The following is a 15,319-nucleotide window of genomic DNA, read 5'->3' on the forward strand; positions in this document are numbered from 1 at the left end:
TGATCAATTATTTCAGTGGAAAATCCACTTGGTTATATCATTCTCTGTATAAAACTTATCATCTCTGTTTTTTGCCTTCTTTTAAAAAATTTTTTTTCAGCATAATTGACACAGTATTATAATAGTTTAAGCATACAATGTAGTGATTCTACATGTTTATACATTATGCTTTGCTCACCTCAAGTCTAGCTGCCATTTGTCAGTATATAACGTATTACAATGCCATTGGCTATATTCCCTGTGCTGTACCTTTTATTCCTGTGAGCTAACTGGAAGCCTATACCTCCCACTCCCTTTCACTCGTTTTGTTCTGTCTCTTGACTTACCATGGGTCTTCATGGCAGGTCAGACATTTTAGCAGTTAATAATAATAACTGACTTTATGTAGCACCACTATTTGTCAGGCAGTAATATATTCTTCATATATTAGCTATCTTAGTCCTTGCAAAAACCTTATGAAGTGAATATTATTATTCCCATTTTACAGATAAAGAAACTGAGGCCAGAGAGGTTGGTAACTTGTCAGAGGATATTGAATATTTTGTTAAGCTATCCAAAGTAGTCAGTTTGAGCTTCGGTTGAAGCTACCCACTTAACCTTTTTTGTTAAAAAATAGAGGAATTGGTCCTATTTCTACTTTTCATGATTTATTCTACTCATTATGCCTAATTGCTTGTGGCAGTTGTTTCCTCTTATATCATTAGTGTTATGTTATAAAGTCTACTTATGGGGTCAAGTTTGGATTGACTGTGTTTGGAATCCCGAAACTTTGGAAAACAAGGGTTTAATAAAAATGATCTGGCATAGGCTCTCTTGAGTATCAATTATGGTGCCCCCCATGCTGTTCTTCAAAGCATCTGCCCAAATAAGCTTTCCTTTATAGAGATTAAATGTTATTTCTCCAAAAATGACCTTATATGGATTGTTCATGATACTCTGCCCAAATTACCCTGTACCTAGGGTTTCAGTGTTTCACTTTTAAATGTTGATCTTACTGCAAGAGGTATGGGATTATTAATTCATTCTCCCATTTTAGTATATGGTTGTTTTCCTTTACAAAATGTTTCCTTGTTCTCGAAAATTATTTTGATAACTGTTACATAAGTGTTATACAAATTATGAGATTGATCTAGAAGTATCTTTTTCTTCTTTCATAACATATCTTTGTTCTTCTTGGAGGCTGTAGGGTTTGTTTCCATCTAAGCCTTAGGCATTAAAAAGGAAATTTTAAATTATTTTAAATAGTGACAGACTGTCCTTAGTTCTCTGTGTTGAGAAAAATATATTACTGTTGTAACCAGGTTATGGAACAAATGTTGAAATGCACGAATGTTTATGAACGAAGTAAACAGCGCATTCGGCTCAGAGAAGTTGGCTATTCAGGATTGGGACTTCTTCTTAATGAAGCACCCGTTAATGCCAATCTCATTAAAAGCCTCACCAATCAAATTATAAATACAGGTATGACTAAGGCTGATAATACTGATATATTTAAGAAATGTTCTTCATAGTAGCATAATTGTATTTGATATTCTCAGTTTTTTTCCTGAAGGTTTTTTTTCCCTTCCTTCCTCAGGTTACTTTTTAAATTACCTGTTATTTGATTCAGCAGGGCTTTATTAGGTACTATTTTTTATCTATCTTTTTTGTTATTATCTTCCCAGGGAATAGCATAGTGCCATAGGCCTTCAGTAGAAATTTACTGATTGATTAGTAAATAATTGAGTTTTCTATAAGGAAAAGATGCTAGAGAAAATACATACAAAACATTTTATCTTTTTCTTTAGGGAGCGTAAATCCTTAATTTCAGATATTCTTTTTTGCTTCTCATTTTTTTTAATAAAACTTTTTTAGTACTTAGGACAAACTATAGTGTTTATGTCAGATGCTGGGGGTTTAAAAGGTATAAGATAAGGTTCTTCGCTTTGATTGGTTTACCTTCTCATTGATAAGACAAGTACATAAGATATAAGATATGTACATAAAAAGATAAATAATATGGATATTATAACAGTATGGATAGTATTTTCAGGCAATAAAAGAAAAGAACAGTTAGGGCTTACTCAGGAGAATGTCAAACATTCTACATCTATTTTCTTTGTAAGATTTAAACATATGTGTAATCCTTATTTTAAATGAGAGTTATTTCAGCATTTATGTAACTGTTACCCCCAGTTCATTCTTTGAGAGAGAACTTCAAAAAGAATGCAGCTGGAGGCATCATGGTTCTTGATTTCAAACTGTTAGAGTAATCGAAACATACATACACCATTGGAACAGAATTGAGAGCCCAGAAATAAAACAATGTATATCTGGTCAACTAATATTTGACAAGAGATCCAAGAATACTCAGTGGAGGAAAAATAGTCTATTCAATGAATGGTGTTGGGAAACTGGATATTCATATGCAAAAGAATGAAAATGGACCCCTATCTCACACTACTCACAAAAATTAACTTGAAATGGATTAAAGATTTAAATGTAAACCCTGAACCATATAACTCCTAGAAGAAAACATAAGGTGGGGCGCCTGGGTGGCGCAGTCGGTTAAGCGTCCGACTTCAGCCAGGTCACGATCTCGCGGTCCGTGAGTTCGAGCCCCGCGTCGGGCTCTGGGCTGATGGCTCAGAGCCTGGAGCCTGTTTCCGATTCTGTGTCTCCCTCTCTCTCTGCCCCTCCCCCGTTCATGCTCTGTCTCTCTCTGTCCCAAAAATAAACAAACGTTGAAAAAAAAAAAAAAAAAAAAAAAAAAAAGAAAACATAAGGAAAAGCTCCTTGACATTTGTCTTGGCAATGACTTTTTGGATATGACCCCAAAAGCACTAGCAACAAAAGCAAAATAAACCAGTGAGGCAACATCAAACTAAAAAGCTTCTGCACAGTGAGTAAAACCACCAACAAAATGAAAAGGCAGTCTACAGGGTGGGAGAAAATACTTGTGACTCAAATATCTGAGAGGCGGTTAGTATCTAAAATACGTAAGGAAATCATATAATATAATAGCAAAAAAAAAAAATCCAGTTAAAAATGAGCAAAAGGGGGTGCCTCGGTGGCTCGCTCGGTTGAACATCTGACTCAGTTTCTGCTCAGGTCACACTCTCATGGTTTGTGGGATCCAGCCCCATGGTGGGCTCTGCATTGACAGCTCAGAGTCTACTTGGGAGTCTCTCTCCCTCCCTTTCTGTCTTTCCCTCACTTGCGTGCACATGCACATGTGCACGCTCTCTCAAAAAATAAAAAAATGTTAAAAAAATGAGCAAAGGACCTGATGAGACTTATTTTAAGTTTTATTTATTTTGAGAGAGAGAGAGCACAAGCAGGGAGGGGCAGAGAGAGAGGGAGAGAGAGAATCCCAAGCAGGATCCACGCCAACAGTGCAGAGCCTGAGGGGGGCTCGATCCCACGAACTGTGAGATCATGACTGAGCCACCCAGCTGCCCCCTGAATAGACAGTTTTTGCATAGAAGACATACAAGTAGCCAGCAGGTAGATGACAAGGTGCTCCACATCTTTAATCATAAGGGAAATGTAAATCAGAACCAGAAGGAGATAGCAGGTCTTACATGTTAAGATGGCTATTATTAAAAAGACAAAAGTTAACAAGTGCTGGTGAAGTTATGGAGAAAGGGGAACCCTTGTCCATTGATGCTGGGAATGCAAATTAGTGCAGCCATTATAGAAACCAGTATGGAGGTTCCTCCAAACATTAAAAATAGAACTATCATATGATCTAGCAATCCATCTTCTGGGTATATATCCAAAGAAAATGAAATCACTATCTCAAAGAATTATCTGCATGTTCATTGTAGCATCGTTTATAATGGCTAAGACATGGAAATAGCCTAAGCGTCTGCTGATGGATGAGTGGATAAAGAATGTGTTATGTGTGTGTGTATATGTATATATAAAAGAATATTATTCAGCCACAACAAAGAAGGAAATCCTGCCATTTGTAACACATTAACCTGCAAGACATTATTATGTTAAGTGAAATTAAGTCAGAGAAGGACAAATACTGTACGGTCTCACGTATGTTGAGAAATTAAAAAAAAAACAAACTCCTAGAAACAGAGAACAGATTGCTAGTTGCTGGGGTGGGGTGGGAGGTGGGGCAAATGAATGAGGTGGTCAAAGGGTACACGCTTCCAGTTATAAGATGAATAAGTTCTGGGATCTGATGTGCAGCATGGTGACTATAGTTAACAATGCTGTATTATGGACTTGAAAGTTGCTAAGAGCAGATCTTAAAAGTTACCACCAAGATAGGAAAATGGTAACTATGTGAGGTGATGGATGTTAATTAACCTTATTGTGGTAATTATTTTACAATATATACGAATATGAGATCATCATGTTTTACACCTTAAATTTATGCAGTTTTATGTCAATTATATCTTAGCAAAGCTAGAAAAAACCAAAGGCTGTCTATTGTTGACAGCAAGAAAAATAAAATAAAAATGAAAACAGTTATTTCATTAACCATCACTCATAGTTCTTTGGCTATCTCTGGAATTTAATTTTAACTTTTTGTTTTTTCCCCACCGTAGATCCTGCTATTAATTTCAAAGATCTGTTGTCCATGGTATATATATCTCACAGGACACATATAAATGTCAGGGTGGTTATCTGCAGAAAGGTTAGTGAACTTTTAAAATATACTTTAAAGGGGTGCCTGGGTGGCTCAGTTGGTTAAGCGTCTGACTTCATCTCAGGTTATGATCTCGTGGTTCATGAGTTTAAGCCCCATGTCGGGCTCTGTGCTGACAGCTTGGAGCCTGGAGCCTGCTTCAGTTTCTTTCTCCCTCTCTCTCTGCCTCTCCCCCACTCGCGCGCTCTCTCTCTCTCAAAAGTAAACGTTAAAAAAATTAAAATACACTTTAGAAGTAACAATATTGTCATACTGTGAATAGCTTTTATATTGAGTATTTTATACCAGGTATAAGTTTTAATATCTGTTATTTTATAAGTGGCATGATTTTTAAATAGTTTCCTTTTTTGAGGTGAATTAACTTCATGTAACCACAAAAATGTGTTCTTCTTAGCCTCATGTAGTCACCTGGAAATATGCCCTTGCCCCAGTAAAAGATTTATTACAAGAGAATAGTTTGTCAAGAACTTTCAAAGATAAAAACCATTTCTAATTCATATACCATATTTTAGAGTTAATCTTTTGAACTTCGTGGAAAAGCAAGAGTGACTTAGCAAGGAGAATGTACTCCTTTAACTTTTAACTAAGTCAAGAACTAGTTATCCTGTGTGCGTCTTCCTAATTATAACCTTCTGTCTTCCCTGCTGTTAACCTCTGACCACTATTTAATTTATTTTCTTGTTTTTCTTTTTAATTTTACTCCTTAGTTATGTTATAGTATTTTTCCATTATAAGTCTGTATATGTATCTTTCTCTTTACTGGCCTCATAGAGTTTTTCATTCTATGACTATTGTATGAAGTATTACCTGGTTCCCTGTACATGGACATTTAGATTGTCTCCTACATTTATATGTTAATAAACTTCCGTTAAGAACACTTTTTTACATATACTTTTACCTGTTTTTGGTAATATATCTGTAGGACCTAATCCATGAAATGGAATTGCTGTCTCAGAAGGTACTCACATTTTGCATTTTGATGGATTTTACCACATTGTCCTTGAAGCAGGCCATATAGATTGATCCTTTCAGTTTGAAAACAACTTTTGGTGCAGCCTAGTTTTTATCCATTACATGTATATAAAATGAACATAAAATAAGTAATTTTATGGATATTTTATTTTAAGTTTATTTTTGAGAGAGACAGTGAAGGAGGAGGGGCAGAGAGAGAGTGGGAGAGAGAGAATCCCAAGTAGGCTCCATACTTTTAGTGCAGAGCCTGATGGGGGGCTCAAACCCACAAACTGTGAGGTCGTGACCTGACCTGAAATCAAGAGTCGGACACTTAACCAACTGAGCCACTCAGGCGCCCCTTATGGAAATTTTATAATTATGAAATCACGAAAATTTCTTTGCTGTGGGGAAAAAATGGTATTTTCTATCACTAGAATAGTGGTAGCTCACCTATCACAACGAAGGAAAGGAAAACATCACATCATTGTGACTCATTGTGACTAATTGCTTTCTATATCAGCATCAGCATGCATTAGAGCCATTGATATTAAAGTCCCTATCAATATTATTCATCTCCTATGAAACTTGTCAGAGATAAAAGAGATTTTCTAAATACTGGGAGCAAAATTTCTTTTCATCTACATAGAAGTTTATTGTCTTTGTGATAAAAATGTCTTAAGGGTCTTAACTGAATACCTGACAGTGTTTGAGAACCTGTTTTAATCCAAAAATGGGAAATGAGTTGGATAGTAGAGATTATACTCATTGACATTTCTGTGTGTATTCTTTAATTTCAGTTTCTATTTCCAGCTAAATAGCAGTATCCATTTTACTGGAGTTAGTGTTTTCAAATTAAAATATAGTTTCTTTGGTGCCTGGGTGGCTCAGTTGGTTGAGTGTCTGACTCTTGATTTCGGCGCATGTCATGATCCCAGAGTTGTGGAATCAAGCCCCATTTTGGACTCCATGCTAAGTGTGGAGCGTGCTTAAGATTCTCTCTCTCTCTTTTTCTCTCTCTCTCTCTCTTTCTCCTTCCCTCCCTCCCTCCCTCTCTCCCTCTCTCTCTTTTCCTCCCTCTTCCTTTCCCCCCTGCTTGTGTTCTCTCTCTTTCAAATAAATAAATAAAATACAGTTTTTATTTTGTTTGTTATTCAAGATAGAATTAATGGGAAAAAAAAAGTGTTTTTGCAAAAGTAGCCATTTACTTTGCCCATAAAAATAAAATGAGATGGGGAAACATCCTTGGGATATCTAGGTTCTATTAAAGTATTTGTGTGTCATATTTACTCTGCTAACCTTAGGGCCAGAACAGGGCCTGGTACATAGTAGATATTCAGTATTTGCTAAAGAAATGCAGTAGGCTCATGGAAGGTATTTAGTTGAGAGGATATAACTTTATTACATTTAAAATTTTTTTTTTCAACGTTTATTTATTTTTGGGACAGAGAGAGACAGAGCATGAATGGGGGAGGTGCAGAGAGAGAGGGAGACACAGAATTGGAAACAGGCTCCAGGCTCCGAGCCATCAGCCCAGAGCCCGACGCGGGGCTCGAACTCACGGACCGAGATATCGTGACCTGGCTGAAGTCGGACGCTTAACCGACTGCGCCACCCAGGCGCCCCACTTTATTACATTTTATATGTACCTTCATTCTATGTATATTTTCTCTCTGACCAAATTAAATTAATAACATGAGTGTTGACATGTGGAGGATCATTTTCTTTTTTATCTTTCAGCAAATATTTAAGTACTCTGTACAATGAATAATATGCAGATTAGTTAAAACACAGTGTGTGCCCTCTAGATAATTTGTAATCCAGTTAACATAATCTTTTGAAAGTGTATCTTCCCACAGTTTCTCATTAAATTACTTTGTCATTAAAATAACTGGGAAGAAACTAGTTTTGATGTGAAGTACTGTGTACTTTTTGACGAGTTTTGTATTCTTAATCTCTTCACAGATTTTACAGATTTTGCAGTCCCAGCCAGATGCAGCACATCAAATATCTCAACAAGTGGGTTGGCAAGACACTTTGGTTAGGCTCTTTTTAAAAACAAATTTTGAAAATGGAAATACTCTTCATAAGCACAGTAGAGCTCTTTCAATGAAAGACAATGATAAAAATGTGGTAGGTGAAGATCTTAAGAGGAACTTCGACGAAAAGACTGATGAGGAAAAAATCAACTCTTTTGGCTCAGCTAATGTGTCTTCCGATCAGTGGAGTTTAGAGGATAGACACTCTCTAGACTCAAACACACCATTATTTCAAGAAGATAGTTCTGTGGGAGAATTAACTTTCAAATCAGAGAATCAAGAAGAATTCTGGAATAATAATCCTTCACATTTGAGTTTAGATTTCAGTGGAATAGACTCATGTGAACTGAGCGACAGTGGAAGTCACATGCCAGACAGCTTGCCTAGTACACCATCCCCAATAGAATCTACTAAATCATTTTCTGTGCCATCTGACAAAGAGAGCAGCATCACAAATGATACGGGGTTTAGTGATGACTTGTCGTTACTTGAAAGCCAAGAGGTAAAATTCCTTATTTGTCCAAAAGCTGTTTTTATTTTCATGCATCTATGATATATTTCTAGTCCTTAGAATTGTGATTGTTAACAATTTCATATTATACTCATGTTCTAAGTCTCAAGATCTAAGATTTTGGAAGCCGAGAAGTCACTAAATTGTGTCTTGAGAGCAAAACTGGTGTTGTATTCATCCTTGTATTGCTAGGGCCTACCTAGCAAAGTTCCTGGTTCATAAGACACATTAAAAATATGTTAAATAATTACAGTCACTATATAGGATGGTTCTTTTAATGTGCTTTTAATACTTCCTCCTTACAATAATTTAATATTACTTTATCTTTTTTTACAGAGATGTGAGGAGGAGCTTCTTCAATTACTGACAAATATTTTGAACTATGTAATGTGTAAGGGACTAGAAAAGTCAGACAATAATACTTGGATTGAAAGAGGACAAGTGTTTTCAGCACTAACTAAACCAGGAATATCCAGTGAACTACTTCGACCATCAGATGAAATAAAATTAATGTAAGCATTTATTTGGTGATTTACCCTCTCCTTTTGGAGTGGTCTGGAGTCAAAGATAATATTATTTATTGAACATTTATTCAGGATTCAGTAGGTGTAGTGAGAGAAAAGGAGAAACTTTGTACTCAGCTCCTTTTCCTCTCTGTTGCCATTTTAGTGGAATCTAGAGAGAAGTCCAAAAGTAATTCCAACTTTAAAACTTTAGTTTGGGCTTAAGGGATTACATATTCCTTATTGTTTAAAATAGTTTTGATAATATCTAAGCACTCAGTGCATTGTGTTCTACAGTCTGTCCAAATTTGAGGATTTCCATGCTAAAGGAAGCAAATAGTGTTTTCATAGATATTACTTCTCTAAAGCATTTAGAGTTCTCTGCAGGGCTAAACCCTCTGCAAGACATAATAAGCCGTTTCTTGCCTTCCCAATTTAGAGCTTTAAAGAAACTTTTAGTTATCTTATAGAAACTGGAATTTGAAATATTTTAATAGCTTTTTTATAGTCAAATAGAACAGATAAAACTTTTACTTTGCCTTTGTATTATACTTATTGAGGGTAGATACTTCAGAGATTAAAAAGTTGCTTCATTGTTATTAGATACCATCTACAATGTCCTTGGATCCCTGCCTGTGATAGTGTATCTTTAGGAATACAGTCATATTAACAAATAATTGACTTTTTTCATGTTTTACTATTTTTCTAAGCTGAAAATGGTTTTAAGAGGATTTGTTTTGCACTTAGTTTGCTACAGAAGATGTTAGAATGGGCAGTCATGGAAAACAGAGAATCAAACACGAATCCAGTAACTGCTGAAAATGCCTTGCGGCTCATCCTGATCATACAGGACTTTCTGCAGTCAGAGGGGCTTGTTAATTCAAACATGTGGACTGAAAAGGTACAGCAATAAATAACACTGTGAAATTACTTTCTGTAGTCAAGCACTTTATTCAAGGAAAAAAACTTTTGTACCCCCTTTTTGGAGCATTAAAATTTAATTGGATTTAACAAACATGGATAAACAGTTAACCAATTTCATTAGCTATTACTAAGATAATTCTCTTGGCTTTTTCCATTTGTACATTAAACTAGTTTTGAAAACACTTATAATGTGTATTACTGTTGGGGAGAACTCATCAGTTGATTCTAAGATGGAATGTTTTTATTTCTTAATTTTTCTCTTGTGATAGCTTTTAGAGGATCTGACGCTGCTCTTTGATGGTCTGTCAGTTTGGTATTCTGAAAGTTCAGTATTGGCACAACTTTCTCAAGTTCAAATCCAGTTACTTCTAGGATTCATTGGAATGGGTAATGTGCAGGTTTGTCAATTCATTTGCATTATTTTTTGTACTTTGTATGCAGTATAGGAATTATTTGTGTAATAACTAAATGATAATATTTAATATATTAATATTTAATAATTTAATGTTAAATGGTAATAATTTTCAGCATTTTAATTTTTTTATTAGTTCCAAAAGCATATATGTTTCAGTTTTGTTAATCAGAAAGAAGCTTCAGAGGCAGCTCATTGATGGTTTCTTCCTGATTCAGTATAATTTCAATGTTGCCTTTTAAAGGATTTATACATAGCTTATATTAGGAGGTATTATATCATCTGTAGTGTAGCTAGGAAGTACACAACCTGCTTAGACTATTTATACTTGTCACTCATACATGTGAACTTTAGGGCTTATATTTTGAGAAAAATTGAGTTTTTTTTTTTCTTTCAAATCTTTTTCTGTTACTTTACTAATCCACAGTTTTACATTATATCTCATTTTTTAATTAAATGCTTACTGTGAATACCTACCAAGTTTGAGCATTGTGCTAGGTTTTCAAAACACAGATAAATAAAATATGGACTCAAGGAATATTTATTATTTCTATCTTTAATTAAAAATTTTAAAGGTTGGGGAATGTGCCTGGGTGGCTCAGTTGGTTAGGCATCCATCTCTTGGTTTTGGCTCAGGTCATGATCCTCTGTTAAGCTCTGCCCTCATAATTTTCTCTCCCCTTCTCTTTCTGCCCCTCCCCCATTCATTCTCTCTCTCTCTCTCTCTCTCTCTGTCTCTCTCTCTGTCTCTCTCTCTCAAAATAAATAAACTTAAGAAAAAACTCTTTTAAAAAATGTTACAGGTTGGAAAATTTGCACATGAATTTTAGTCTGTCAACTTTTGGTTTATATTGGAGAACTTGGGTTGAGTTAATCATGACATGTATCTCATAACTACTTACCTGGCCCTTTTAATTTCCTTTTGATTTTGGAATTTCAAGTACTTGGGGCAAAGGGGTAGGGTTGGGGATGGTTTCTAATATATATAAACTTACTGTAATGTTGATAACATGGAGAGGTTAAAATTCCATAAGGTTGCCATATTTTTAAAAGGCCATATTTTCAATAGATATTTTTTCCTAATTGTAAAAGTAAAACATGATCATTATGGAAAATACACAAAAACATAAAGAGAAGAAAATAAATCCATCATCCTATAGCCCAAGAAGAAATAACTGTCAATATTTTTCTATGCACTTATCTTTTTCAGATGATTGAAAACATCGTATATTTTGATAATTTTGTTTTCTTTTTTTCTTACAATTATATTGAATTCCTTTCCCCATGTTACTAACTTTTTAAACATTGGGTTTTTTGGAGGGCTCCTGAGTGGTGGCTCAGTCAGTTGAGTGTTTGACTCTTGATTTCAGCTCAGGTAATGATCCCAGGGTCATGAGATCAAGCCCTGCATCAGGCTCTGCACTGAGTGTGGAGCCTGCTTGAGATTCATTCATTCTCTCTCTCTCTCTCTCTCTCTCTCTCTCTCGTTCCTCCCTCCTCTCCCTCTCTCCCCCTCTCTCCCCTCCCCCAGTTGTGCGCTATTTTTATAAATAAAAATAAAATTAAAATTGCAAAAGAAATTTTTTAAAATAGTGGGGTTTTTTTCTTAATCATAAAAGTAACATATTCATTGTAGAAACATGGAAAACACAGAAAAGCTAAATAAATAAGATTTGCTTGCTGATACATAGATTGTGGAACCTTGAATTATGTATCCATTCAAATGTAATTTGAAAATATATGTATTTAAAAAAACAATCACACTCTTTGTCTAGTATTTCTAGTCTAAAAGTATATCCTAAAATAATAATGTAAAATACCAAACAGCCTTGATGGATGTTCATGGTGGTATTCTCGGGTTTTTTCTACCGAGAGATAGAATGAAAATAGTTTTTGGGGCCTTTTCATTAATATTAGTAGCCTGATGGCTGTTAAAGCAGTTGCAGCCAGCATGCCAGGTGGATATGAGAACTCTTGGTTTTGGGGTTGTTTTTTTTCCCCCACTTATAATTACTCTCAGTGTTTCTCTTTAATGAAATTTCCATAAATACCTATTTGTTTAATTTGTTCACCATTAAATATTTCAATGCCTGTCCCATAGTAGGCCTCTATTAATACTTGTTAAATAAAGAGTACAGAACCTATGTATTGTTTACCAGTAGTTAGTAGACTAAAACATTTTTTACTGGCTAGTTGTTTAATTTTATTCTCTCAGGAATAAAAACACGTTTCTCTGAGGTTATTGTACATGCTAAAGGCTGGGAAAGCAACTTCTTCCCTTATAGGGGTTATAATAAAGGTTCTTTGCCATTCTGACTACAAACTTGTTTTGTGTGGCTCATACTTCCTAGTTAATTGCCTGTGTGTATGTATTAGAAGATGTCACATAAATGTCAACATTTCCTAGCTTGTCTCTAAAGTAGGACTAGGTGGTTGCTGATTTATTTAGATGCAGCATATCATCTCCATTTTTCTGGTTTCCTCTTCCCCCAGTTGTCTTACCTGAGCCAGTGATGAGAACATGAAATTACCTTGTGGGGCATCACCCATAGTAATTATATTAGAAAGGAGGAAATAGGGCATCAGTATTTTTTGTAGTTTCTCAAGTGACCCTCATGCAGTGCTCTTTATAATGGGGGTAGGGAGGATCATATGTATCTGTATGTGACATGTGTACGTATCCACAATTAAGGCAGTGGTCAAGTAAATTATCTTGTATTCATTGAAATATCTTTATACTTCTAAATAAACATATGAACATTATTTAATACCATGATATTAAGTTAAAAGCAAAGCACTAGATGTTTAACTTTTTGTATAAACGGTATTTTACTTAAAAAAAAATTTTTTTAATGTTTATTCATTCTTTGAGAGGCAGAGACAGAGCATGAGGAGGGGAGGGGCAGAGAGAGAGGGAGACACGGAATCCAAAGCAGGCGCCAGGCTCTGAGCTGTCAGCACAGAGCCCGATGTGGGGCACGAACCCGTGAACCGTGAGATCATGACCTGAGCCAAGTCAGACGCTTAACCGACTGAGCCACCCAGATACCCCAATATAAACAGTGTTTTAAAAAACACATAGTAGGGGCGCCTGGGTGGCTCAGTCAGTTAAGCATCCGACTTTGGCTCAGGTCATGATCTCGCAGTTCATGGGTTCGTGCCCCGTGTCAGGCTCTGTGCTGACATCTCAGAGTCTGGCGCCTGCTTCAGATTCTCTGTCTCCCTCTCTCTCTGCCCCTCTCCTGCTTGCACTCTGTCTCTCTCTGTCTCAAAAATAAACATTAAAAAAAAATTTTTTTTTTAAACACATAGCAAAAAAGCCCAGAATTATTAGTTCTGGTATTTCCTGTATGATGAAATTTTATGGCCTTTTTTCTTTTTTTTAATGTTTGTTTATTTTTGAGAGATAGTGCACGCTGGGAGGGGCAGAGAGAGAGAGGGACAGAGGGTCTGAAGCGAACTCTGCACTGACAGCAGCGAGCCCGATGTGGGGCTTGAACTCGTGAACCCAAAGATCATGACCCGAACCAAAGTCAGACGCTCAGCTGACGGAGCCATCCTGGTGCCCCTATGGCCTTTTTTCTTATATTTGTTGGTCTCTATTAGAATTAAGCTGCTTTAGTCAGATTCAAAAACTAAAGTTAAAGATTTGGAAAGTCTGAGGAGAATGGAAAAGCTTCAGCAGTAGAACCTTAAGTTAAAAGTAGAAAAGTTAGGGTTGACTGGATGGCTCGGTTGAGTAAGCATCTGACTGCTGTTCAGGTCAAGATCTCAAGGTTGGTGGATTTGAGCCCTGCATCGGGCTCTGTGCTGACAGCTTGGAGCTTGAAGCCTGCTTCAGATTCTGTGTCTCCTCTCTGTCTCAAAAATAAATAGATAAACGTTAAAAAAAAATTTAGTATAATTCCTCTGTCCTTGCACACTATTAGGAACAGTGGAATAGATGTTTGGGTGATTAATTATCCACTATACCTTTTCTGTATATTCTGCTTTTATAATTGATTAAAAAAAACAAACAGGGACAGTTGGGTGGCTCAGTCGGTTAGGTGTCCAACTTCAGCTCAGGTCATGATCTCACAGTTCGTGGGTTCGAGCCTCGCGTTGGGCTCTGTGCTGGCAGCTCAGAGCCTGGAGCCTGTTTCAGATTCTGTGTCTCCCTCTCTCTCTGCCCCTCCCCTGTTCATGCTCTGTCTCTGTCTCAAAAATAAACAAACATTAAAAAAAAATTATTAAACAAACAAAACTTGAAGAGCCAAAGATCTTTTGCTAAATGTCTGCTTTATTTTGTTCTTTCTCACCTGTACTATTTTCCTCAGGTTTGTGCAATGGCATCAGCTAAGCTAAACACCCTTCTTCAGACCAAAGTGATTGAAAATCAGGATGAAGCATGTTACATTTTAGGGAAGCTGGAACATGTTCTAAGTCAGTCAATCAAGGAACAGACTGAAATCTACTCATTTCTGATTCCCCTTATCCGTACCCTGGTTTCCAAAATTTATGAGCTTCTCTTCATGAACTTACACCTGCCTTCTTTACCTTTTACCAATGGTAGTTCTTCATTTTTTGAAGATTTTCAAGAATATTGCAGTTCAAATGAATGGCAAGTTTACATTGAAAAATATGTAAGTTTTATCTATTTTGAGTGAATTTTCTATTGCCATTTTTATTAGAAGTATGTATTAAATTTTGTGTGTATATGTATATTTTTGTAAGATTGTGCCTTACATGAAGCAATATGAAACCCTTACATTTTATGATGGTCATGAGAACATGGCACTTTATTGGAAGGATTGTTATGAAGCCTTAATGGTGAATATGCATAAACGAGACCGGGAAGGAGGAGAAAGCAAGCTTAAGTTTCAGGTAAAAATTATTAAATGTTTTTAGTGTCTAGTTTTTTATATTGATTTCAAGCATTTGATATTAAAATGAGAGTAATAAGTCAACTTTGAAAACAAATGCAGTTTCCTATTTGAAAATTATTTCAGAATTGAAAGAAAAAGACTAATCAGTAACAAAAAAGTTAATATCAAAATGTTCTATGCATAGTGGATACGTAAAAAGTCTATTAGGCTGATAGTTCATATCTCTAAGAAGGCTGGGTATATATCAGTGCTTAAAGAAAATTAATGGTACTAAATACTTGCTTTAGAAAAGAAGGCCTCAAATTAATAATTTATGTATCTACCTTAAACTAGAAAGAAAACTAAACTAGTTTCTAAATAAGAAACAAACAAAAATAAGAGCAGAAATCAATGAAACTGAAAGCAGGAAAATAATAGAGAAAATTAATAAAACCAAAATCTACTTCTTTAAAATGTTGATAAAATT

The 15,319-nt window shown here is 35.6% G+C and overlaps 1 protein-coding gene across 17 annotated transcripts in view; it reads left to right on the forward strand.

Moving 5' to 3' along the window:
* The window catches only part of NBEAL1 (neurobeachin like 1), a 178,289-nt gene that overhangs the window by 85,851 nt on the left and 77,119 nt on the right, over positions 1-15,319 (forward strand). For all 17 annotated transcript variants that reach the window (XM_045480816.1, XM_045480823.1, XM_045480827.1 and 14 more), the window contains 8 exons: positions 1,302-1,461; positions 4,548-4,636; positions 7,565-8,140; positions 8,486-8,661; positions 9,400-9,553; positions 9,846-9,974; positions 14,305-14,610; positions 14,702-14,851. In XM_045480816.1, the coding sequence (XP_045336772.1) occupies positions 1,302-1,461; positions 4,548-4,636; positions 7,565-8,140; positions 8,486-8,661; positions 9,400-9,553; positions 9,846-9,974; positions 14,305-14,610; positions 14,702-14,851 (1,740 nt within the window). The remainder of the gene's footprint in view (positions 1-1,301; positions 1,462-4,547; positions 4,637-7,564; positions 8,141-8,485; positions 8,662-9,399; positions 9,554-9,845; positions 9,975-14,304; positions 14,611-14,701; positions 14,852-15,319) is intronic.

This window comes from Leopardus geoffroyi, chromosome C1, assembly GCF_018350155.1.
Source record: "Leopardus geoffroyi isolate Oge1 chromosome C1, O.geoffroyi_Oge1_pat1.0, whole genome shotgun sequence".
Lineage (NCBI taxonomy): Eukaryota > Metazoa > Chordata > Mammalia > Carnivora > Felidae > Leopardus > Leopardus geoffroyi.